The sequence below is a fragment of the Pocillopora damicornis genome, chromosome 2 (genome assembly GCF_964200805.1).
Source record: "Pocillopora damicornis chromosome 2, jaPocDami1.2, whole genome shotgun sequence".
Lineage (NCBI taxonomy): Eukaryota > Metazoa > Cnidaria > Anthozoa > Scleractinia > Pocilloporidae > Pocillopora > Pocillopora damicornis.
The window spans coordinates 23,466,525-23,490,288 of record NC_142671.1 but is presented as its reverse complement, the minus strand read 5'-3'; the positions used below and the strand labels follow the sequence as shown (position 1 = coordinate 23,490,288).

General features: G+C 39.3%; 2 protein-coding genes, 1 long non-coding RNA gene and 1 other non-coding gene across 4 annotated transcripts; 1 reads left to right on the top strand and 3 right to left on the bottom strand.

The window, feature by feature from the left end:
- Positions 1 to 3,989: 3,989 nt before the first annotated feature.
- LOC113665425 (protein DD3-3-like) lies at positions 3,990 to 10,447 on the bottom strand. Its single transcript, XM_089195167.1, has 10 exons — positions 10,289 to 10,447; positions 9,721 to 9,876; positions 8,932 to 9,018; positions 8,507 to 8,834; positions 8,186 to 8,404; positions 6,842 to 7,265; positions 5,631 to 5,687; positions 4,687 to 4,970; positions 4,549 to 4,590; positions 3,990 to 4,398 (listed from the first exon to the last, which is right to left on the bottom strand). Exons 2-10 carry the CDS (start codon positions 9,871 to 9,873, stop codon positions 4,070 to 4,072), a joined length of 1,923 nt encoding a protein of 640 aa, XP_089051293.1. The 5' UTR covers positions 9,874 to 9,876; positions 10,289 to 10,447; the 3' UTR covers positions 3,990 to 4,069.
- On the top strand, positions 7,933 to 8,006 carry Trnar-ucu (transfer RNA arginine (anticodon UCU)). Its single transcript has one exon. It is a non-coding gene; the product is annotated as a tRNA-Arg (tRNA).
- Positions 10,448 to 11,984: 1,537 nt separating the features above from the next.
- On the bottom strand, positions 11,985 to 13,158 carry LOC149050382 (uncharacterized). The gene is made up of 2 exons (XR_016183320.1): positions 13,016 to 13,158; positions 11,985 to 12,318 (listed from the first exon to the last, which is right to left on the bottom strand). It is a non-coding gene; the product is annotated as an uncharacterized LOC149050382 (long non-coding RNA).
- Positions 13,159 to 16,727: 3,569 nt separating this feature from the next.
- LOC149050381 (protein DD3-3-like) lies at positions 16,728 to 22,670 on the bottom strand. The gene is made up of 10 exons (XM_089195166.1): positions 22,521 to 22,670; positions 22,093 to 22,248; positions 21,221 to 21,307; positions 20,797 to 21,124; positions 20,477 to 20,695; positions 19,923 to 20,346; positions 18,547 to 18,603; positions 17,468 to 17,751; positions 17,295 to 17,336; positions 16,728 to 17,134 (listed from the first exon to the last, which is right to left on the bottom strand). The coding sequence occupies exons 2-10, from the start codon at positions 22,243 to 22,245 to the stop codon at positions 16,806 to 16,808; spliced, it is 1,923 nt and encodes a 640-aa protein (XP_089051292.1). The 5' UTR covers positions 22,246 to 22,248; positions 22,521 to 22,670; the 3' UTR covers positions 16,728 to 16,805.
- Positions 22,671 to 23,764: the final 1,094 nt, after the last annotated feature.

Here is a 23,764-nt window from a genome sequence, read left to right as displayed (position 1 = left end):
GCTTAACGCCCTTTTGCTCGCCTTTTTCCTAATCAATTAGTGCTGTGCTTCCAAATGGGGCATTTCTTTGTTAATTTATCCCATCAGGATTTTGTTGTCGTGCATATTTCCTATGGCTTTTTTTCCTTTTATTTTTTTCTTTTCTCGACTTTAATGCAAAGCTTTTGACTGAAATACTAATGAATTGGTAAAAGATGAACTATTTAGTGTTGCGAACCAGAATCGTGCCCGATCTTTCTTGTTAACTATGCATGAGCTGGTACAAAAGTGAATTCAATATCTTAACAATCTGTGTAGCCATAATAGATATTGCACTATGTCTATCCTGTTTGTCCGTCTCCTTTTACTCATAATGCACGCTACTCGAGCATCACCATATCTGAGTGATGCATTCCATCTATTGACCGAGTATGATGAGTGTTTTGCCAAAGTTTAAGTTCAGCAAGTGATTTTAAGTGTTTGGGGATGTTTTGTATATTTTCTTGAATTTATTACAATGAATTTTTGTAATTGGTTAGTTGGCGTTATTTTGGGCACGGGAACGGACTTTTCAGGCATATTCTCAATCTTGGCTCCAAATGAAGAGTGTTACTAAGATCTCTAGTTTGCCGTTTTTTCCGAGGAATTTAGCTAATCGACGTTCATTAATGTTAAGTATTATCCTAGTTTGATTTTATACTAGTTTCAATTGTGATGAAACCTCATCTAATTTCAACGAATCATTTTTACGATGTAGAATGTAATCCGAGATAGAAGGTTTTGGTTTTTACCGGCGAGGATAGCTCTGAAGAAGCCATTCTTTTTAAACAGCCAGCATTTCTCGTCTGAAGATATTTCAGGGTTCTATGCCTCTTGCGAAATATGGTAGACTTGCGAGTCGATGCAAATTTTTAATTAACAACTGTCGAGGTCGTGAACGATGGACCAGTTGCTTTGTTTTCTTGGTTGGATCTTGATTAATGATTTTTGTTAACTGCGTGCTTGAGTTGTGCATAAATAATGTTTTATATGGCACGATCTGCATGCATCCAGTCCAGTAACAGTATATGATAAGAAATTTGCCTTAATTTTTGGTGAAAACTTGTCGATTCATACAACTTCTGTTCTCCAAATCGTCTCTTAGATCGCGCGCTTTTTGCCGATACGCAACCAAACCGAGCATTTTTTGTCCAAAGGTCATTATGGAGTTGTTGTTTTGTTATTGCATACATCACGCGAAATTCCCGCACATAGAAAACCAACTCCTTCCTCTTTCCCTTCGCCATGCCAATGCAAAAGTCTTCATGAAGTTTATCAGAAATCAGTTCGGTTTAAAGCCGAGCTAATAATCAAGATTTTGATCTTGGATCGTGGCAAATTATTTCAGGCAATACACGATGCATGAGTTATTGCAAAGATGAATGAGACTGGACCTAATCTTCCTTCCCCTTTGCTATATGTTCCGGTGCTTTGTTTCAGCATGGTACTTTAAAATCGTTGCATACACTTGCTTGGCTGTTGCTACGCAATGTTCAGTTCATGACACGTCCATTTGTCAGTATTCACTAAAACTTAATTTCAAACAAAGTACTCGACTGCTTCGAGTCAAATGAATAAAGGGGTAAGTTTCTAAAGAAACTGTGGTGCTGCGTCGGTGGGAGAGTATAGCAGGTAATTTAGTGTTAACGACTGAGTTGAAAACGTAAATTAGCCACCGTAAAGGGTAAAAAAGCTGACGTTTCGAGCGTTAGCCCTTCGTCAGAGCGATTGGAAGAGGGCTAACGCTCGAAAGGTCAGCTTTTTTACCCTTTACGGTGGCTAATTTACGTTTTCAACTCAGTTGTTAACACTGAATTACCTTCTTAGAGTCAGTTTTTTAGGTTTAACATTTGTTTTGAGTTTCTACCAATGTACATGCAGGAATAGTGGGAATTCATTGTAGTGAAAGTTTCTATCATAAACTTTTTGAGCTGAAATCACTGATTAATCGAGATTATTTGGCTGGAGATATAGGGAGAGGACAAATCTACTCTCAGTACACGGGTTGAGCCGACTTGTGCCCACCCCCTGTGCCTAAGATGCTATTGCGTAACTGCTAAATAACTCAAGTAGGCGTCTCGTGGCACAAAAATAACGGCCAATGATTTTGATGCAATAATAAAAACACTTAACAAGCCATGTAGGCGGTTTATTGCATGCGGTTCCTTTCAGGAAAATGCGCTTTGTTTAGAAAAAATAATTATGCCGACATAAAGGAAACTGAGCTTTTAATAATGTTGAGAGACGATTGTTTTTCAAGACACCAAGGTTGGGTTCCAGATGTAATGAATATATAGCATGCATGCAGCTGCTCAGTAAGAAAGCGAGAGAGACTGAGTAACTACTTTGTAAGCTACGGTTCTTGGCATGGGGACCCAAGACATTCACATTTACCCAGTGACGGAACAGAAACCTATAACTAGAGTTAGGGCGACTTATCTTGGAATAACAACATCCCTACAACCCCCTTTTACGACATTCAGGTTTTAAACTGATCAATTAAAAACGCCTAAAGCTATGGTGCTTGTCACAGTCTGTGATTTTGCTCGCTGGCTTGGATGCCTTTCTATATGAGGCTATTTTCGGAGCCATTTCAATGGTTTCAAATTTACCTCAAGTAGTTTTAAACAGCACTATCTTTTGTATCATTTAGAAACTGATTATTCTCTCACCAAAAGTTTCAACGGGTGACATGTAAAACATTTGCCACCCTTAAGGAAAATTAAATCGTGATGTAATACTGACTCCCTTACCAGCATCGCAAAACAACGCCATCGATTTACTTATGACTTTCCCGCAACACTATTCTGCTGTCTAACAATTTTGAGCCTGTCATTGTTTTGCTTTCAGTTTTTTCGAAATACCAAAATTTCAATTGAGTCACAGGCGGCCCAAGCTCACGTCTCGAGAGAAAGCAAACGATTAATTCATGAAAGGATCATGTGCTGTGTGACTCGGTATTAAGTTTCGAGAGGAACCGTTGAGAATTTGAACACGCTGTAAGGATTAGTATGGGAAACGAAATATGGTCGATTTACAACGATAAATATTTCGAAATATGGACATTCTACAGAGAGAAAACATTCTCTAAAGAGAAAATTGACCTCGTACCCAAGTCTCTTCCGCGGCCGTGTCTAGTCTGATTATCAAGAGCATAGCCAGAGAGAAGCGAACTTGGAAATGCAAGTAGAAAACGCTCGTTTTCAGCGAAATGCACGGGGAGTTTTGGTATTGAGACATGTCCCAGGATGTAATGATCTTAGATCGTGAACTATGGCTGAGAAAAATGCCGATCGGGAGGATTTTTTGGGTGCAAACCACTTTCGCGTGGACAACGGTCGAAAATGGAGTGTGCAGCCTCGACTTCGTCTTTTTACTGGAATAACAGTGATGGAAAAGCAAGCTTAAAACGGCAGAAATCGCAAGAAACCACAACGAACACACAAGATGTGAGTAAGTTCTATTGATTTTACGTGTAGTATGCTCATATTTTGAAACATTTATTGTTGTAAATCGACCATATTTCGTTCCCCATACTATGCCTTACTGAGCGTGTTCAAATTCTCAACGGCTCCTCTCGTAACTTACCACCGAGTCACACAACGCGTGACACTTTCATGAATTAATCGTTTGCTTTCTCTCGAGACGTGAGCTTGGGCCGCCTGTCGTTGAGTTGAATCTGATCAGGAGGGTTTTGTTTAGTTGGCACATTTACCGTGATCTTAAGTTTTGTGATCGTGAGTTTCGTGTCCGTGCCCGTGAACAGGCTTTATTTAAGGGACGGATGCAACCTTATCCGTGAGCTTTACATCGAAATCTGGATAAGACAAAAAAATAGAGGGTGAGGAGTAACTACATGACGTACTAAAAACATCAACTTTCAATTAAAACCGTCGTATCTACGTAAGAAATGAAGAAGAAAAAAACAACAACAACAATAAAAGCAAAGAAAAAGTTGGACGCACTTGTTCTTCAGTTCGAATGCCTCCTCAGTTTTTTTATTTGAGAAGCGTTCCTTGCTCTGTGTTTCTAGAGTTATTTACTGATAAGTTTATTTAGGAGTAGTTTTAGCTTTACTGACTTTTATCTGTCCTATGTGACGTCGGTTGGAGAAGTTGTTATTGCGCGTGCCCATGTAACAGTATGTCCCGGGCTTCGTGATGCGGAAGCATGGCGGGTTGCAAGAGGCCGGGGCGTTGTTCAGTTGAGCCTGCAGTGTTTGGCCACCAGTGTAACAGCCCTTGTTAAGGTGAACATTTAACTTGGCGGCATCAAATTCGTCGACATGGTCAACTACTTCAAGAGGAAGGCTGGAACACGCTGCTGGTTTGAGAGATTGGCATCCTTCCTTTATCCAGCACACGTTGGTGCGATCAGTACCTGAAATGATGAAATGAAATGGAAAATTATTTAGGGCGGTATACTTATAAGATTTACTTCACTCAGCTGTGTTTTGCTAAAATTTTCAAGTTTGAGCTTTTTAAGTCCGTTGGGTGCCTAAATAATTCATATGTGCAGTATTTTTCTCACGTGCTGTTCCCTCTCCAGCATTGTTCTGATTGTTGTTTGAGCCTACCGATAGAAGCAAATAAATAGGTAAACAATTAGAAACAATGAAAGAACGAAATGGAAACAACAGTTCGTATCAAATAGATTGTTCCTTCTCACCGGACCAGACGAAACACACCACATCCTCTGTTGTAACAGTAAGCCGTTCAGGATAAAAGCGATATTCCATGGCTGGATACGCTTGAACGATGTTTCCTCTCTTGCCCATTCCACTGATGTAGTAGATACTGCTATGCTGAAATTTCATGGGCAGTTTGCTGCGTGGTTTGAGGATGATCACATGACTTCTATCCTGGAATGTTCTGCCAAGCTGGGCAGTGTTCAAAGCGATTTGAAGAACGGTCGTTTTGTCAACAGCTTTAGTTTTCGGATTATTTTTAACCCTGTGAAGAAAAGAATATTCGATCTGTAAAGGCTGTTTTCCCACGTTGGTCTTTATGTCCAGTCGGCTCCTTCCGGTGGAGTGTAATTTTACCGAGGTCTTTACCAGTTTGAATCAAATCCCAGTGTTTTATGTTTCCTTTCCACTCAGTAGTTTTTCACTTATCCTAACGGATTTCATGTCGATGGAACTCAGAACTGAGAGCTATCAGATCAAAAATTACAAATTGAACGATTGTGAATTCAAGATCACGGTAGCAATGTGCTATTGTTGTAAAAAGGAGAAAATCGAGCCTTATTTTGTTGATAATAGAGAATAAACATTGTTATTAGACGGTCGGGTTTACAAACATTTAGGAAACTAAGACATTTCACTTTAACTTTTGTTAACTTTGGTGATTCTACTAACGGTAAAATGGAATGACTTGGTAAAGAAGGCATAAACCCTTAATCTCCTAACATCAGTTTGCATGTTGTCCATGTACTGCTCACTACATATTTCCTGAGTTACTAACAAGGAGAATTTGTTTAACAGTCAAGAGCTTCTTAAGTTGGTGATCATTTCCTTTATTCTTGTGACCTTAGTGTTTGATTAAGGGGTGTTATTGTAAGGAGAAATGAGAAGCTGGTCACTCTTAGGGGTAAAAGGATTACGTACTTACTTGTGATTGTTGCTAGCAGTAAACCCACGGGGCACATCTCTTGTGGTTATGTTGTACCTGCGAAGAAAAACATCAGTCTCATTTAAGCTTAACAGACTTTCTTCATAGCTGACTTAAGTTTTGAGTTAGGCACTTTATGTCGGTTCTAGATAAACCCGTGAAGTGATGAATAAATGACTGCACGTATATGAAAATCATATATGTGAACTGCGGTAAAGAAGTAATATTTCATAAAAACGAGGGCGAGTGTTTCATCAGGGTTTCCAAACACGAGAAAACTGATGAAAGCACGAGGCCAAAGGTCGAGTGCTTTTATTGTTTTCGAGTGTTTGGAAATCCTGATGAAACACGAAGCTCGAGTTTATGAATGGCTTCTCAAAAGGGCCTAATTTATTAACAATAAACACAAAAACAGAGAGACCACGTAAATAATCAATTTTTGCTTTCTTTTGTTTCATTATCGCATGTGCATAGTTGTTAGTAAGTGTCATGAAGGGCGTTGAGTTTTTTCACAATTTCAGCTTTTTAATCAGAGCCAGTCACACTTTGCATTGGCGTCCTCATTTGCAATTTTGAGAAATGGAAGAAGCAGCCACGGAAAGGTCTTCTTGGTTTCGACCGCCGAAAAGTTGTAAAGAGGAAGTTTCTTTGCTCAAACGTTCAAAGCATAAAAGTACTCAGCACAACGGGGGTCACACAATTGGTTAATGTTAACCGCAAAGAATGGTTACTGTAATCCTGGAACTTAATAAACGTTTGTTCAAGTACTGCATTCTTTTGGAAATTGATTTCCAAACAAAAGTGTTTGGATATCCTAACACGTGTGTTTGGATACCTAATCACGCGTGTTTGGATCTGTTCTTTACCGGGTATCAAGGGGCATCCATGTGACCCAAATGAGGCCACACAATTGGTTAATTACCTCATGCATTATCAATGAGTTTGAGAAGTGAATATGAAAGCGATCTACGCAGTAATGAACATTACTTAATAGGATTTGAGAATATTGGTGCTGAAAAATCATAAGGCCAAAACGGGTTACATGAAGGAATCTTGGGTTGAATGCGACCGTTTCTCCTTTCTGGTGAAAGAGAGGAAAATTTATCATTATGAAACCTACTGATATTTAAAGTCCCGCTTCTTGCTTTCAACGCCCCATCGCCTTTACTATCATCGCACGCCTGGAGTCAAAGGATTATTAGTTGTCTCACCTGATTCGTAATACACAGCGTTGGGTGGTGTTTGTTGGAAAGCAAGGAACCTTCCACTTGTAGGACGAAAACTTTCCTTCCATGCTCATTCCGTTATGATTAACGACAGTGGATGGGGCGTAGATCACTTCCGGAGGCTTGTGAACAAGAACAAACTGCTCCTTTTGATCAGCTCCTTGAGAGATCTTGTGTGGTTCGTAAGGAATTCCTCTTGCCAGTTTCATTTCGCCCACATTATGACACGTGCTTAACACACCAGCAGTTTTTTCAACATAATTCGTAATGAATTTTGTCCAGGTTCCTCCAGCCGCCTTGCATTTCTCTGAGGTGATGTATTTTGCAACACATTTTTCTCCTTTAACGTTCGCGTTGTCCGGCGGACAGTCGTCATTTCCGGCAAGCTTGGTAGGCATTATACACAAGTCTAAAATATGAGATTTAGGGGAAATTTTCAAATGGATTTGCTCTTTTACCATTTTAGTGATAACAAAAGTAGGTCAGTGCTATATAGTATGAATGTTGTGCCGCGTAGCACTGGGAACACAAATGGTGAAACAGAGAATTAACTCTGAAGTGTAAATTAAAGTGCTATTTAAACCCATGAATAACCCATAGGGCGTTAGCCCTAATAAAGGGAAACAGGGAACCACACGAGGCAAAGAAAAAATCTTTTGACCTCGGTGGGAATCGAACCCACGACCTCCGGATTAGATCTACCGTTACTCTGCCGACTGAGCTACGAGGTCGCACAGAGAAAGTCGGGGACGATTTAGGATGGTGAATCGCGGCGAAGAGAAAGTAAGGGTACATATGAATGTTGTGCCGCGTAGCACTGGGAACACAAATGGTGAAACAGAGAATTAACTCTGAAGTGTAAATTAAAGTGCTATTTAAACCCATGAATAACCCATAGGGCGTTAGCCCTAATAAAGGGAAACAGGGAACCACACGCACTTTAATTTACACTTCAGAGTTAATTCTCTGTTTCACCATTTGTGTTCCCAGTGCTACGCGGCACAACATTCATATGTACCCTTACTTTCTCTTCGCCGCGATTCACCATCCTAAATCGTCCCCGACTTTCTCTGTGCGACCTCGTAGCTCAGTCGGCAGAGTAACGGTAGATCTAATCCGGAGGTCGTGGGTTCGATTCCCACCGAGGTCAAAAGATTTTTTCTTTGCCTCGTGTGGTTCCCTGTTTCCCTTTATTAGGGCTAACGCCCTATGGGTTATTCATGGGTTTAAATAGCACTTTAATTTACACTTCAGAGTTAATTCTCTGTTTCACCACCAGTGCTATATAGTACTGTACTTATAAAACCGTTCAGATCAAACCTGACTTACATTTGTATCCATAGTGAGGGCTGTTTACGTATTCTTTCATCAGTTGCTCGGTCTTTTTATCGCTGACCATGATAGCAATGTCCCTCCAAGGGGTAGGGCCCCAGTATGGATAGTAATCGCGTTCCTCAGGGACCTCCAAGCCCCTCCTTGTCCCTGCAGCATTCTGTCGCGTATAAATCGGTAGATCACCTTTAAGTTTTTGGTCAGCAGTGAACAAGCCTGGAGTATGAACAATAGTATTATTACTATAAAGAGAGTGACTCATCGAGATTCATTTTTGTATCAGCCAGTTCGGTATTTCAGTTTGTTTAAACCTCTTACCTTTGTTTCTCTCTCTCCGATAATACGCCTGATAATAGTTGGCTGGTTCGTGAAGTCCTCTGTCTTTTCTTATGTAAGCATTCTCTCGCGCGTTTTTCGAAAATGATTGAGTGGTAAGAGTCTGCCCATTACGAATTGTATGATATTCAAATTCTTTGTTCACGTCGTTGGTTGCCATCTTGCCCTGTGGATAAGGCTGACACATGTACTGTAAAATAACTTGGGTTTCTACCATGTCATTGGTACCTGGTCCAGTTCCGTGTTGGTTTGTCCACATGATATCAACTTCGGTTTTTGCCTTAGCATCGCATCCACTCATGTAATATTCCTGATTGGATCATTTGAAAAAATATCAAGCATAAGAAAAAGAAAGGCAAGAGAGCAAACAAAAAGACAACTGCTAACAAATGATAAACGAGTTTTACCTGTGGCAGTTGTCTGAACTCTCGAATATTGTCTCCGGGGTTGCTATCCAAACTGTCGCCGACATTGTAACCAGCCTTATCATTATTCTTAGAAAGAAAGAAGATGAAGGAATCATTTACGAACTGAATTGCTTTTGTCCTCTATTTTTATGTAATTAAATCTCTCCTCGGACTGGGTTTATTTTCATGTCTAAATAAAATAACCACGAGGTTAAAACATCTGCAAAAGTTCATTGGGCTATTTTGATTTCCCTCTTCTATTGGATATTTTAGTTTTGAATGCTCTAAAAATTTCATTTTTTTCTCTGTTACCTTACAGCCTATCATCGATGTTATACAAGTAGTTTCCAAGTTTTCTAGGCTGGTCATTATTCTGTTTTACTTTCTAGCAGCAGTAGTACTATCGGCCTTTTTTCTACTCTGAATATCATGGTAGATGCTTACCGACCCTTTTTTCAGGAAAGGCAAACCAAAAATTTAATAAAGATACTCTTTCCAGAAATATTAACGCTCTGTCTAAAAACAGATGAAGATTAATTTATACGAGAAATTGGTAAATTTACCATCTTATCTGACTTGTGCTGTACAAAACATCGGAAAGTTTGGGCAAGGAAAACAATTAGCAAGCGAATGGGTGCGTTCAGGAATTTCCTGATCTAAGCTGCTTCGTTTATCTATTTCTTGCAATTTCTTTGTGCTTGCTTGGCCGACCGACCGACCAATCAGTCGACTACTTTGGCCTAGGAGAAGGTTATCGTGATGAAAAGCGAGTATGTAATGGCACTATACCTGGGAATCAAACAATCTGTTCGCATTTCTGACGTTATCTTGGTTGCCGTTCAAGCGATTGTTGGATCCTGGTGGAGCATGCAAGTACATGTCCGATATACAAAGCTCGATAAGAGTAGCCATGAGGCAGCCCCAAACAAAAATGGTCTTCATGACCTGTATGAAAGCCAAGATCAGTGTTAACGAGAATGCGGAAAAAAAAAGAAAAAAAATTTGGGTATACCTAAGTTTTAGCTCAGTATAGGTTGTCATAGTAGCATATTTTTTTCTTTGTCATGACATCTCAGCTATTTTTGTGGTACGTACGATGCAAGCGTTGAGTTGAAAAGAACCGTTTGGGTGCGTGGCAACCTCGGTCAAAAGAAACAGAATAACATTATTTCTGTCAAAAGAAATTTTACTCTTCTAAACTGATCGTGAATCATTTGGAACTCAGGAAATTTTTCGAACTCATGCGATCACATGCCTTACTTTGAGGTTACTTTGAGTCATAGTAAGACTCATGAAAAGTATGTTAAGTGATTACTAGTCATTACTAATTACACGATAATTGAATATCATGACATACCTCTTAGTTCTGTCTACCACTCGAAGCTGTTTCTTGTTCAGCAACCTTTAGAATTTAATAGCGCCGAAAACCTGTTGAGGGCTTTGACTAAAGTGGCTTAAAATGACCTTAGCTGTTCGGTACAAAATGGAAATTCGCAGCCAATGGCAGTTTAAAACAATTCACTTATTGGATAGACGTCTGTGCGATTTGATAAGACAATAGATGAAAGAAACAAAGGCAAATTCAACTACATAACACAGAGGTGATCAAAATGTAATTATAAAATGAAAGAGTGGTTATTTGCCGCCGATCTTTTTACAGCCTTCTTTTAATTTTACATTCAAGGTGATGCTCAAAAACCTCCTCTGTAGCCTGTCCAAGAAAACACACAACTTTTCGGTACGTCCATGTGTCAGTAATTACACTGCTATTCCCGTCACAAAGAAGAACATTTTTTCCGCATTCAACACCCGTGTATAAATATTATATATGAGATACAGTTAGAGGTTACAGAATCACAAAGCTTAACAATGGCCATTGCGGAAAATGTCAAGGCTAAACGCGTAAATAAGAATTGTTTCTATATGATAAACAGCCATAACCTGCGGTGTTGGTTATAAATAGTTTTTACTGAAGTAGAGAATAAATATATTTGTAGCATGCAATCAAATTGAATTATGTTTTATGGAGTATCCTTTTCAATCTGGTCAGTGAGCTTAAACAATTACAGAAAATTTAAGCTTCTCACTCGTTCCCTTTGATTTTCCTTTTTCTTGTAATTGCTGTGAAGTATCCTGCTTACATTTTGAGATTGGCAAGATAATTTTTCTCCTGTGGCAACAGTCTCTATTCTGCAAATCGGGAGGTATGATATTTAATTGAGTAACTGAAGGTTTTATGGAGCCCATCATACAGTCTAGTAGCTGTTTGTTTGGTCATGAAAATCAAAACTATGGTGTTATAAGTGACTGTCATTTGGACATAAAACCGCCTTTTTCGGTAAAAGATCGGCTGATTTAAAGTGCACAGCCGGAGGGATGTATGTATGTATGGTAAAGAATAGAAGTGTTCCCCATTCCGCGATAGTGACTGAAGTGAGGGGTTATACAGAACCTCTTAAATCTTGTTGTACTGACCAAAATCTGTTTGCTCGTGTCGAATGGATAACTCGAAAAACTCTCGTAACATGTGGTGTTTTATATTTGTGACATCAAAAGATATGCATTTCCGCGATTCCTTTTCTTGCTGTACTGACACATTTAAAATTAGAATAGCCGTGTGCTGCGTCACAGGAACCTTGATTTATAGTTAATAGAAAACATTATATGCATTTTCTTCGTTCTTTCCACTTGGTGTCTTTGTAAGGTAATGAAGAATAACTAAATGAAGATTTCAAATAACGAGGTGGCTCAAATCTTTTTTGCACTCAGATAACATGAAGCAATAGGTGCACGATCTTCAGGAACACTTGACTCCCACACCAAAGCTACTTGCCCTCGATATAGCTTCAAAATTCTCGACAAACGGCCCAATTCACCAATTTCTTTCAAAATTAAAAAGATCAACCATGCAATTCTGGACTGTTTCGCATAATTTTGAAAATATATGGAGTGTTCTCTTTATTGAATTTTTTTTCTTAGGTTTTACTCACGTCCTCACCGATATGAAGTCTGAGGTTGTTTTCATTTTGAACGTAGTCATTTCCATTCTGATTTCTAACTCGGCGTTATCACTGATGAAACAAAAGGCAGGTTAATGAATTATCTTTGAACGCAGGGAAGCTATAAATAACATTTGCTTTTGATAAAAAGTGTACGGCCGCAATCGCTAAACAATGTTTTAGTTTAATGAACATTCGCGGTTGTACGTGCCGGTTCTCACAACGGTTGCCCCATCAGCCCTTCTGTTCTTTTCTTGTATTCCAAACTTCAAAATACTGATAAAACGTATCAGCCTGTTCACTACCTCGAGAGGCAGGCTCGCACAAGCCTCTGGTTTAAGAGATTGGCATCCTTCATTTACCCAGCACAAGTTTGTTCTGTCTGATCCTGAAAAGATACAAAAATTTCTTTAAGATGAAATGTCCAGGTACTGACAGAGAGAATCATTTTATTTCATTGCCAATCCAAAGAGTTTAGTTTAAGAGAATGGATGTTCTGATACTTCATTAGCGGGTTTCAATAAACTTATGAGGAGCGACGAGGTCAATGAACCTTGCATTTTGTTCTTTTGTTCTTTTGGGAGAGGACGCGGCATCTTTTTACTACGGACTTGTCAATTTGTTTCTGCTGTGACGAGCCCTAGGAATTAAGAATGCAAAGTAAATGATAGAAATTACCGTCGTGGTTTCACCACGAGAAATCTTTCGCGAATAAATCTTCTATAGATATATAATTAAAAGTGTTTTTTCGTTCAATCACTGACGCTTAACGACCTTCCTTTGTTTTGCTCGCCTTTTTCCTAATCAATTAATGCTGCGCTTCCAAATGGGGCATTTCTTTGTTAATTGATCACATCGGAATTTTGTTGTCGTGCATATTTTCTATGGCTCTTTTTCCTTTTCTTTCCTTCTTCTCTCGATCTCAATGCAAAGCTTTTGACTGAAATACCATTAAACTGGTGAAAAATGAACTGTTTGTCGTGCCCGATCTTTCTTGTTAACTATGCATGAGCTGGTACAAAAGTGAATTCAACATCCTAACAATCTGTGTAGCCATAACAGGTATTGCACCATGGCTATCCTACCTGTCCGTCTCCTTTTACTCATATTTCACGCTACTCAAGTCTAGCTAAATAGCTCAGAAAGAAAACAGCTGCTATGCGAGCGACGCCATATCTGGTCGATGCACTCCATCTATTGACCGAGTTTAACGAGTGTTTTGCCAAAGTTCAAGTGCAGCAAGTGGTTTTAAGTAATTGGGAATGTTTGTATATTTTATTTAATTTATTACAATGAATTTGCAACAGGTAATTGGCGTTATTTTGGGCATGGTAACAACCATGTTTTAAGCACATTCTCAATCTTGGCTCTTAGGCCACTAGACGAACAGTGTTAGCAAGATCTCTGGAGTTTGCCGTTTGTTCCGAGAAATTTAGCCAATCAATGTTCATTAATCTAAATATTATCCTGGTTTGAATTTGTGCTATTTTCATTGCGCTAAAACTTATGTAATTTCAACGAATCGTTTTTACGATGCAGAATGTAATTCGAGATAAAAGGTTGTGGTTTTTATCAAGGACGGCTCCAAAGAAGCCATTATTTTTAATCAGCCAGTCGTTTTGACAAACGAGGCATTTCTAGTCTGAAGATATTTCAGGGTTCTTTTCCTTTTGCGAAATATGGTAGACTTGCAAGTCGACCCAGATTTTTGATTAACTACTGTCAAGGTAGTGAACGATGAACCAGTTGGTTTGTTTTCTTGGTTGGATCTTCACCAAAGTCTTCTGTTAACTGCGTGCTTGAGTTGTTGCATAAATTACGTTTTACATAGCACGATCTGCATCCAATCCAGTAACAGTACATGATACGAAATTTGCCTTAATTTCGGTGGAGAGAGTAGTTTCAAGCGTGGTAGATTATGAATAGTTGTTTCATTTGACCTGCATCTGTTTGCAACGGGCAGACGTGTGTCCAGCGTTACATAGATATGCTGATATTTTCGCCAGAGATGCCGCTCTAATCCCATTGATGCTTGATTAATCATTAAGCTGGTCTTCAAGTGGAATATTTAGAAGGCTGATATGCAGTATTGCTTTCTGCTTCGTCAAAACTTGTCGATTCATACAACTTCTGTTCTCCAAATAGAGAAAAAGTTAGTAGTTTTATCCAAACCCCCCTTGACCAACCAGTTCCTTCCAGCGTAAACTGTGTTTTGTCTCTTTCAAAACTATAAAGGGTTATGGATTGTAAGTAACTGAAGCTCAGTTGAAGTCACTGATTTCCTCGAAGGGAGCCAATCTCCAGTTATCTTTTTCATAATTCCCTAAATTCAAGTGTTAAAACATTTAGGTTAGGAAATGTAATGCGGGTAAGTCCTGAAATATCGGCTCTTCGTTCGCGCGCCTTTTTGCCGTTAGGCAACCAAACCGAGCATTTCTTGTCCAAAGATCATTATAAAGTTGTTGCATACATCATGCAAAATTCATAGAAAACCAACTCCTTCGTCTTTCCCTTTGCCATGCCAACGCAAATGTCTTCATGAAATTTATGAAATCAGCTAGACTTAAAGCCGAGTTAGTTATCAGGATTTTGATCTTGGATCGTGGCCATAATTTCAGTCAATAAAATACACATGATGCATGAGTTATTTCAAAGATGAATGAGAAGAGTGGTGTAGCCGTGACCCAGAGGCCAGAGAATATTACATATTAATATGCACTTATGTACAAGTCTGTTTGATACCTTCAGTTTACTTGTAAACATCATCTCAAGTCAAGACGATCGGACTTAAATCTCCATCCCCCTTTGCTCTAAGTTCTGGTGCTTTGTCGGTTTTACTTCCCTTATGTTCATATCGGCACACAATGAATTCACCGGGTTCAATAATGCTTTTGCCAAAGTTTGTGTTATGTGGGTGAATTCGAATTATATCGCCGATGAAGAATTGTAGATATTTACTATACTTTCTTTACATTTACTTTTAGTGAAATACATTCAAAAAAGAACTGTGATAACGGCGGCACAGATGTTTCATAGCATGGTACCTGACAATCGTTGCATACACTTGCTTGGCTGTTGCTTCGCAATGTTTTCAGTTCATGACACGTCCATCTGTCAGTATTCAATAATACTTTATTTTAAGCAAAGTACTCGACTGCTTAGGGTCACTTTTTTAGATTTAACATTTGTTTTGAGTTTTTACTAATATGCATGCAGGAATAGTGGGAATTCATCGTAGTGAAAGTTTCTCTCGTAAAATTTTGAGCTGAAATCACTGAGCCATCCCGATTGATCGGGATTATTTGGCTGGAGATATAGGGAGAGGACAAATCTACTCTCAGTACACGGGTTGAGCCGACTTGTGCCCACCCCCTGTGCCTAAGGTGCTATTGTGTAACTGCTAAATAACTCAAGTAGGGTCTCGTGGCACAAAAATAACGGCCAATGATTTTGGTGCAGTAATAATAACACTTAACAAGCCATGTAGGTGGTTTATTGCATGCGGTTCCACTTCAAGAAAATGCGCTTTGTTTTAAAAAAAATAATTACGTAGACATAAAAGAAAGCTTTTAAGAAGCTTGTGAGACGAGTGTTTTTCGAGTAGAGTGCAAGCATTATATGATTTACAAAGTTAGAACGTATTGCGCAAGACGCCAAGGTTGGGTTCCAGATGTAATGTATATGTATCATGCATACAGCCACTCAGCAAGAAAGCGAGAGAGAATGAACTGCTACGGTTCTTGGTATGGGGACTCAAGACATTCACATTTACCTGGTAACAAAACAGGAACCTATGACTAAAGTTAAGGCGGTTTATTTTGGATTAATAACATATCCCTAGGACTCCCTTCCACCACATTCAAGTTTTAAACTAATGAAGTAAAAACGCCTAAAGCTATGGTGCTTGTTACAGTCTGTGGTTTTGCTTGTTCGCTTGGATTCCTCTCTTCTTTAGGCTATTTTCAACGCCATTTAAATGTTTTCAAATTAATCTCAAGTAGTTTTAGATAGCTCTTTTCTTTGTATCATTTAGAAACTGATTATTCTCTCACCAAAATTTTCAATGAGTGACTTGTAAAACATTTGCCACCCTTAAGAAAAATTAGATCGTGATTACATGCCATTGAAATCTTTGATATAATTACGGATGCCTGGAAATATCCACTACGTGTGATTTTTTTTCCTTGTGTGTCACGAATTGGCTCTCATCGTCCTTTTAAAAAATTGTTTGACCAACCTGCTCCCTCACCGGCATCGCGAAACAGAGTAAACGAGCAAATTCCGTGCAGGAGTCTACCGATTTGCTTATGACTTTCCTGCATCACTGTTCTGCCGTTTAAAATTTGATAGTACTATAACCAGAATCCAGCCTTCACTGGGCAATTTGTTCGAAGGGAAGAACGAAAAAGCTGAGAGATCAACAGAAAAAGGAGGGTAATTGACGAGCAGCCAAAACGCTAATCAAGTTAATTCCAAAGGACTGGAGATCTACAGTATGAGCCTGCCATTAATTTGCTTTCAGTTTTTTCGAACTACTTAAATTTCAGTTGAGTTGGATCTGATCAAGGGGTTTTGGTTTAGTAGACACATTTACCGTGATCGTGAGTTTCGTGATCGTGGGTTTTGTGACCATGCACAGACTCTATTCAGGGGACGGATGCAGCCTTATCCGTGAGTGTTACATCGACATCCGGGTAAGACAAAAAATTGAGGGTGAGGAGTAACTACACGACGTACCTAAAACGTAACAATAAAAAATAACAATAAAGACAAAGAAAAAGTTGGACGAACTTGTTCTTCAGTTCGAATGCCTTGTCAGTTTTTTATTTGAGAAGCATTGCTTGCTCTGTATTTTTAGAGCTATTCACTGAGGTATTATTCAGGAGTAGTTTTAGCTTCATTGACTGTTATCTGTCCTATGTGACGTCGGTTAGAGAAGTTGTTATTGCGCGTGCCCATGTAACAGTATGTCCCGGGCTTCGTGATGCGGAAGCATGGCGGGTTGCAAGAGGCCGGGGCGTTGTTCAGTTGAGCCTGCAGCGTTTTGCCACCAGTGTAACAGCCCTTGTTAAGGTGAACATTTAACTTGGCGGCATCAAATTCGTCGACATGGTCAACTACTTCAAGAGGAAGGCTGGAACACGCTGCTGGTTTGAGAGACTGGCATCCTTCGTTTATCCAGCACACGTTGGTGCGATCAGTTCCTGAAATGATGAAATGAAATGGAAAATTATTTAGGGCGATGTACTTATCAGATTAACTCCACTCAGCTGTGTTTTGCTCAAAAATTTTCGAGTTTGAGCTTTTTAAGTTTTAAAGTTAGTTGTGTGCCTAAATAATTCATATGTGCGATATTTTTCTCACGTGCTGTTCCTTCTCCAGCATTGTTCTGATTGTTGTTTGAGCCTACCGATAGAAGCAATAAATAGGTAAATAATTAGACACATAATGAAACAACGAAATTGAAAATGGATAAAAAGAATGAAAATACGACTGAGGTCACAAGAGTTCGTATCAAATAGATTGTTCCTTCTCACCGGACCAGACGAAACACACCACATCCTCTGTTGTAACAGTAAGGCGTTCAGGATAAAAGCGATATTCCATGGCAGGATACGCCTGCACTATGTTTCCTCTCTTGCCCATTCCATTAATGTAATAGATGTTGCTATGCTGAAATTTCATGGGCAGTTTGCTGCGTGGTTTAAGGATGATCACATGACTTCTATCCTGGAATGTTCTGCCGAGCTGGGCAGTGTTCAAAGCGATTTGAAGATCGGTCTTATTGTCAACAGCTTTTGTTTTCGGATTATTTTTAATCCTAAGAAGAAAATAATAAAATCAATCGATCTGATCTTTTTGTGAGTCTGACCAATTCGTCGTAACGTATTGGACGCATCAATTTACCAAGGTATAATTAACAATTGGTTCATACGTCAGCGTGCGTTCATCGAGATATGAAGCACGCGGGAAGTTTGGAGGGCACGAAAGATGCGAAAGAGTTGCTCAAGGCGTAGCTGAGAGTAACTCTAGCTTCTCGAGTGCTCTCCAAACTTCCCAAGTGCTTCATATCTCGATGAACGCACAGATGACGTATGAACCAATTGTTTTATAACATTTTCAACCCAATGGAAATTTTTTTTCTCGAGGGATTTGTTTGCTGAGCGTGCATAATAGGAATATGAAGCACGTTCGCGCAATTGAATTTGAGTAGACAAATTTACAAGCTATGTTATAATCCAATTTGAATCAAGTCCCAGTGCTCAGTGATTGTTGTCTTTCCGTTAGTTTTTATTTCATTCGCTTTCGTGGCATTTTCATGTCGAAGGAGCGTACAGAGAAGTCATCAGATCAAAGACTGAATGAATGCTCGTTCATTTAGACTATTGTAACAATATGTTGTTGTTCTAAACAGAAGAAAGTAGAGCGCTCTCCAGTTGATCATATAGCTAGTAAATGGTAAGTGCTACACGGCTGGGTTTTCAATCATTCAGGAAAATAAAAATGTCATATTTACAGTTCTGTTATCAGGTTCACCTAACACCTCGGGGTTACTGAGATAACAGTTGGGGGACATACTTGGTGTAGTGGTCAAATATATTCATTGAGTACTTACTCGTTATTGTTCTTAGCAGTGAACTCACGTGGTACATCACTGGTGGTTATATTATACCTGTCAAAAGAGTGAACGCCACTTAACGTTTCAAAATTGGTTCAACTACGAAACCCAGTTCTGAGCTAACATAGGTTTTTTTAGAAAGAAGATGTAACGTTCTTGAAAAGTTTCATCTTTAGTATGGGAACTCTTTAAGGAGGCTCCATAAGATTTTTGTTTATAGTTGGCGCGCGCGCCAGCGTAATGTTTTTCCAGAAAATTTTAATATGTTCGCTTCATCAAGGTCATTAAAAGCCATCAAAAGGCAATGAGCAAGGTTCAAAGTATCGTTTGCTGTAGTAGATATTATCAAAATGATTTTTGTTATTAAGCTAAGGCTCCACAAAGGAAGGCGCTCGTCAGCGATAATTTGGCTTTGTCTCTGATTTTCATAAATTTGCTGCGGTGAAATCTCTCAAAATTTTCTCCATTTGTGAAAATTATCCTGCCGATCATTAAAAAGCCTAAAAAAATAGGGGTTAGTAAGGCAGTTTCCTCGCTATTTGCAATTTTGTGTTTTCTTCCTCGATCTCAAATTTGGTCTTATGAATTTTTTTTTATCAACAGGCACTAGGAAGGGCACAAGTATGTTTAACGGTCCAGAAAATTTGAGGACATTCCACAGAAGGAAACGCGATAAATCTTGCTCGAGAGATCCTTATTTTCTTTGTCGCAAAAGTTTACGTAATGGAATAGAACTTCACCAAGATCGGTATCTGAGCATGCGTAGACTTTCGAATCTGTCGCCTTTTGGCAATCTTTCCCACGGTGTTTTCTTTTCGGTTGACCTTTTTTCCAGGCGTAGAAGGCCAATGAATATTACGGGTGCAGTTGTTGGAAACCCTAGATTCAAGTGTCTTTAACACCGAGCCGCCATAGCTCGTGCTATGTTCGGACCCAGATCTTGCACGGTCACACAATCTATGAAGCCTTCTTAAGTTGGGAGCAACATAATGAAACAATTTTAAGGCGGCAATAGGAAATAAAATTTCACCAAAAGCTTATAGGTCGTCCTAGTATGATTGTGTGCTGAAGGGCGAACATGTAGCTGTCCCGACTTTATATGATGGGCTGAAGGCTTTGTACCTCTTGCAATCATTTGCGCACCGGATCTGGGATTACATGTTTTTTTTTCGATGAGGTGATTGGGGCTCGATGTGGTACATGAAGGGATCTTAGAATGAACCCCACCTTTTCTCCCTCTCTAATACGTATGGAAAGAACAAAATTATCACGATGCAAGCCCTGATATACAAAATTCTGCTTCTCGTTTTCAACACCCCGTCGCCTTTACTTCCATCGCACGCTTAGAGTCAAATGATGATTAGTTGTCTCACCTGATTCGTAATACACAGCGTTGGGTGGTGTTTGTTGGAAAACAAGGAACCTTCCACTTGTAGGACGAAAACTTTCCTTCCATGCTCATTCCGTTATGATTAACGACAGTGGATGGGGCGTAGATCACTTCAGGAGGCTTGTGAACAAGAACAAACTGCTCCTTTTGATCAGCTCCTTGAGAGATCTTGTGTGGTTCGTAAGGAATGCCTCTCGCCAGTTTCATTTCGCCCACATTATGACAAGTGCTCAACACGCCAGCGGTTTTCTCAACATAATTCGCGATGAACTTTGTCCAGGTTCCTCCAGCCGCCTTGCATTTCTTTGAGGTGATGTATTTTGCGACACATTTTTCACCTTTAAGGTTATAGTTGTTCCGTGGACAGTCTTCATTTCCGGCAAGCTTGGTAGGCATTATACACAAGTCTAAAACATGAGATTTAGAGGAAAATTTCAAATGTATTTGCCCTTTTGTTACCATTTTAGTGATGACGAAAGTCAGTCAATGTTGTGTTGTATTGTACTCATAAAACCGTTCAGATCAAGCCTGACTTACATTTGTGTCCATAGTGAGGGCTGTTTACGTATTCTTTGATTAGTTCCTCGGTCTTTTTATCGCTGACCATGATAGCAATGTCCCTCCAAGGGGTAGGGCCCCAGTAAGGGTAGTAATCGCGTTCCTCCGGAACCTCCAAGCCCCTCCTTGTCCCTGCGGCATTTTGTCGCGTATAAATCGGTAGATCACCTTTAAGTTGTTGATCAGCAGTGAACAAGCCTGGAGTATGAGCAAAAGTGTCATAACTATAAGGAGAGTGACTAATGAGAGTCATTTTTGTATCAGTCAGTTCTGTATTTCAGTTTGTTTAAACCTCTTACCTTTGTTTCTCTCTCTCCGATAATACGCCTGATAATAGTTGGCTGGTTCGTGAAGTCCTCTGTCTCTTCTTATGTAAGCACTCTCTCGCGCGTTTTTTACAAATGATTGAGTGGTAAGAGTCTGCCCATTACGAATTGTATGATATTCAAATTCTTTGTTCACGTCGTTGGTTGCCATCTTGCTCTGTGGATAAGGCTGACACATGTACTGTAAAATAACTTGGGTTTCTACCATGTCATTGGTACCTGGTCCAGTTCCGTGTTGGTTTGTCCACATGATATCAACTTCGGTTTTTGCCTTAGCATCGCATCCACTCATGTAATATTCCTGATTGGATCATTTGAAAAAATATCAAGCATAAGAAAAAAAAGGCAAGAGAGCAAACAAAAAGACAACTGCTAACAAATGATAAACGAGTTTTACCTGTGGCAGCTGTCTGAACTCTTGAATGTTGTCGCCAGGGTTGCTATCCAAACTGTCGCCGACATTGTAACCAGCCTTACCATTATTCTTAGAAAGAAAGAAGACGAAGGAATCATTTATGAACTGAATTACTCTTGTCCCCTATTATTATGTAGTTAAATCTCTTTTCAGACTGGGTTTACCCTTATGTCTAAATTAAATAACTACGAGGTTAAAACTTCTGCAAAAGTCCATTGGGCTAATTTCATTATTTCCCTCTTCTATTAGATATTTTACTTTTATATGCTTTAAAAATTTCACTTTTTTCTCTGTTACCTTAAGCGAGAATCTAAAAGTAGCACTGACGAAAATTTTACAGCCGATCATCGATGTTGTACAAGTAGTTTCTTAGCTTTCCGAGCTAGTCGTTATTCAGGTTTGCTTTTTAACACCAGCAGCAGTAACACTATTGGCCTTTATTCTTCTCTGAATATCATGGTAGATACTAACCGACCCATTTTTTCAAGGAAAGCAAACAACAAAATTAATAAATATACTCTTCCCAGAAAAATTAACTCTGAGTCTTAAAACAGATGAAGATGACTTTGTGATAGAAATTGGTCAGTTTATCATCTTATTTGACCTGTGCTGTACATATCATCGGAAAGTTTGGGCAAAAAACAATTAGTAAGCGAATGGGTGCTTCCAAGATTTTCCTGATCTAAGCTGCTTCATGTAGTTACTTCTTGTATTTTCTTTTTGCTTGTTTGGCCGACCGACCTATCAGTCGACCACTTTAACGAGTAGGATGGTAATGGGGAACAAAACATGTTTGAGGGATGGCCTAAAAAAAGGTTACCGTGATGAAAAGCGAGTATGTAATGGCACTGTACCTGTGAATCAAACAGTCTGTTCGCGTTTCTGACGTTATCTTGGTTGCCGTTCAAGCGATTGTTGGATCCTGGTGGAGCATGCAAGTACATGTCCGATATACAAGGCTCGATTAGAGTAGCCATAAGGCAGCCCCAAACAAAAATGGTCTTCATGACCTGTATGAAAGCCAAGATCAGTGTTAACGAGAAAAATGCGGAAAAAAAATTGGGTATACGTAAGTTTTAGCTCAGTTCAGGTTGTCATGGTAGCATATTTTTTCGTTGTCATGACATCTCAGCTATTTTTGTGGTACATGCAATGCAAGCGTTGTTTAGCGATCACATGCCTTACTTTTAGGTTACTTTGACTCACAGAAAGAGTCATGAAAAGTATTTTAAATGATTACTGGTCATTACTAATTGTACGATAATTGAATATCATGAAATACCTCTTAGTTCTGTCTACCACTTGAAGCTGTTTCTTGTTCAGCAACCTTTATAATTTAATTGCGCGGAGAACTCAACTTGTTGATGGCTTTGATTAAACTGGCCTAAAATGACCTTAGCCGTTCAGTTCTAAGTGGAAACTCGCAGCTAATGCCAGTTTGAAACAAATCACTTGCTGGGCAGACCTCTGTGTGATTGATAAGACAATAAATGAAGGAAACAAAGGCAAATTCGACCATAGAGCAGCAGAGGTGATCAAAATGTAACTTTAAAATGAAAAGAGTGGCTTTTTGCCGCCGATCTTTTTTTAAAAATGCCTTATTTTAATTTTATATTCAAGGTGATACTCAAAAACCTCCTCTGTAGCCTGTCCAAGAAAACACACAAATTTTCGGCACGTGCATGTGTCAGTAATTACACTGCTATTTCCGTCACAAAGAAGAAAATTTTTTCCGCATTTAACACCCGTATATGAATATTATATCTTAGACACAGCTGGAGGTTACATAACCATAAAGCTTAACAATGGGTACTGCGGAAAATTTTAAGGCTAAACGCGTAAACAAGAATTGTTTTTATATGATAAACAGCCATAACCGCAAATCCGGAGGTATAATATTTAATTGAGTAACTGAAGGTTTTATAGAGCTCACCATACAGAGGGTCTCTAATAGGTTTTTCGGGATCAGGGATTGGGTTTATTTAAAGGCCGGGATCTAAGAATTTAAAGTAAGAAGGGAGCGAGATGCGGGATTGCTATTATGAACGGGACACGGGATTCGGGAAATAATCACTTAAACGAACCGAGTACCGGGATGTCCGTTGACGAGAATTTAGGAAGAAATTGATCTTCTCAGTCATGCATACAGGCTCTCTAGTATTCAATGGGCGGTCGGGCTACTCAGCGGCACTCTTCAGTAATTGCCCGGGAATGAAAATTTTATCAGAAGCGAAGTTGCCAATTTATCAAAAATCCTCAGTGGCCCACGGAGCTCGTGTAGAACGTGGTCTAAGACTGCTGCGTCAATTGAAATGCTTAACAGCGTTGAAAAGCCTCCAGCAAGTCTCAGAATTATACCGATGTGATGCTCTTAACCTGATGAGTTACATGATACTTCAAGAGCAGAATTGTGTTCAGTTTATTTGTCTTTATCTCCGTTGTTATGGAACTACGGGATTGCCGTGACCTTTTGTGTTTCATGCAGTTGTTAAAAATTGTTTTTCGTTTCTTTGATACTGACCTGCC

Coding starts and splice junctions, on each gene's coding strand:
- LOC113665425 (XM_089195167.1), bottom strand. CDS start 9,873: ATGAAGACCATTTTTGTTTGGGGCTGCCTCATGGCTACTCTTATCGAG. Junction 9,019..9,720: donor ACAGATTGTTTGATTCCCAG/GTATAGTGCCAT, acceptor TTTCTTTCTAAG/AATAATGATAAGGCTGGTTA. Junction 4,591..4,686: donor GGTGTGTTTCGTCTGGTCCG/GTGAGAAGGAAC, acceptor TTCTATCGGTAG/GCTCAAACAACAATCAGAAC.
- LOC149050381 (XM_089195166.1), bottom strand. CDS start 22,245: ATGAAGACCATTTTTGTTTGGGGCTGCCTTATGGCTACTCTAATCGAG. Junction 21,308..22,092: donor ACAGACTGTTTGATTCACAG/GTACAGTGCCAT, acceptor TTTCTTTCTAAG/AATAATGGTAAGGCTGGTTA. Junction 17,135..17,294: donor TGCTGGAGAAGGAACAGCAC/GTGAGAAAAATA, acceptor TCATCATTTCAG/GAACTGATCGCACCAACGTG.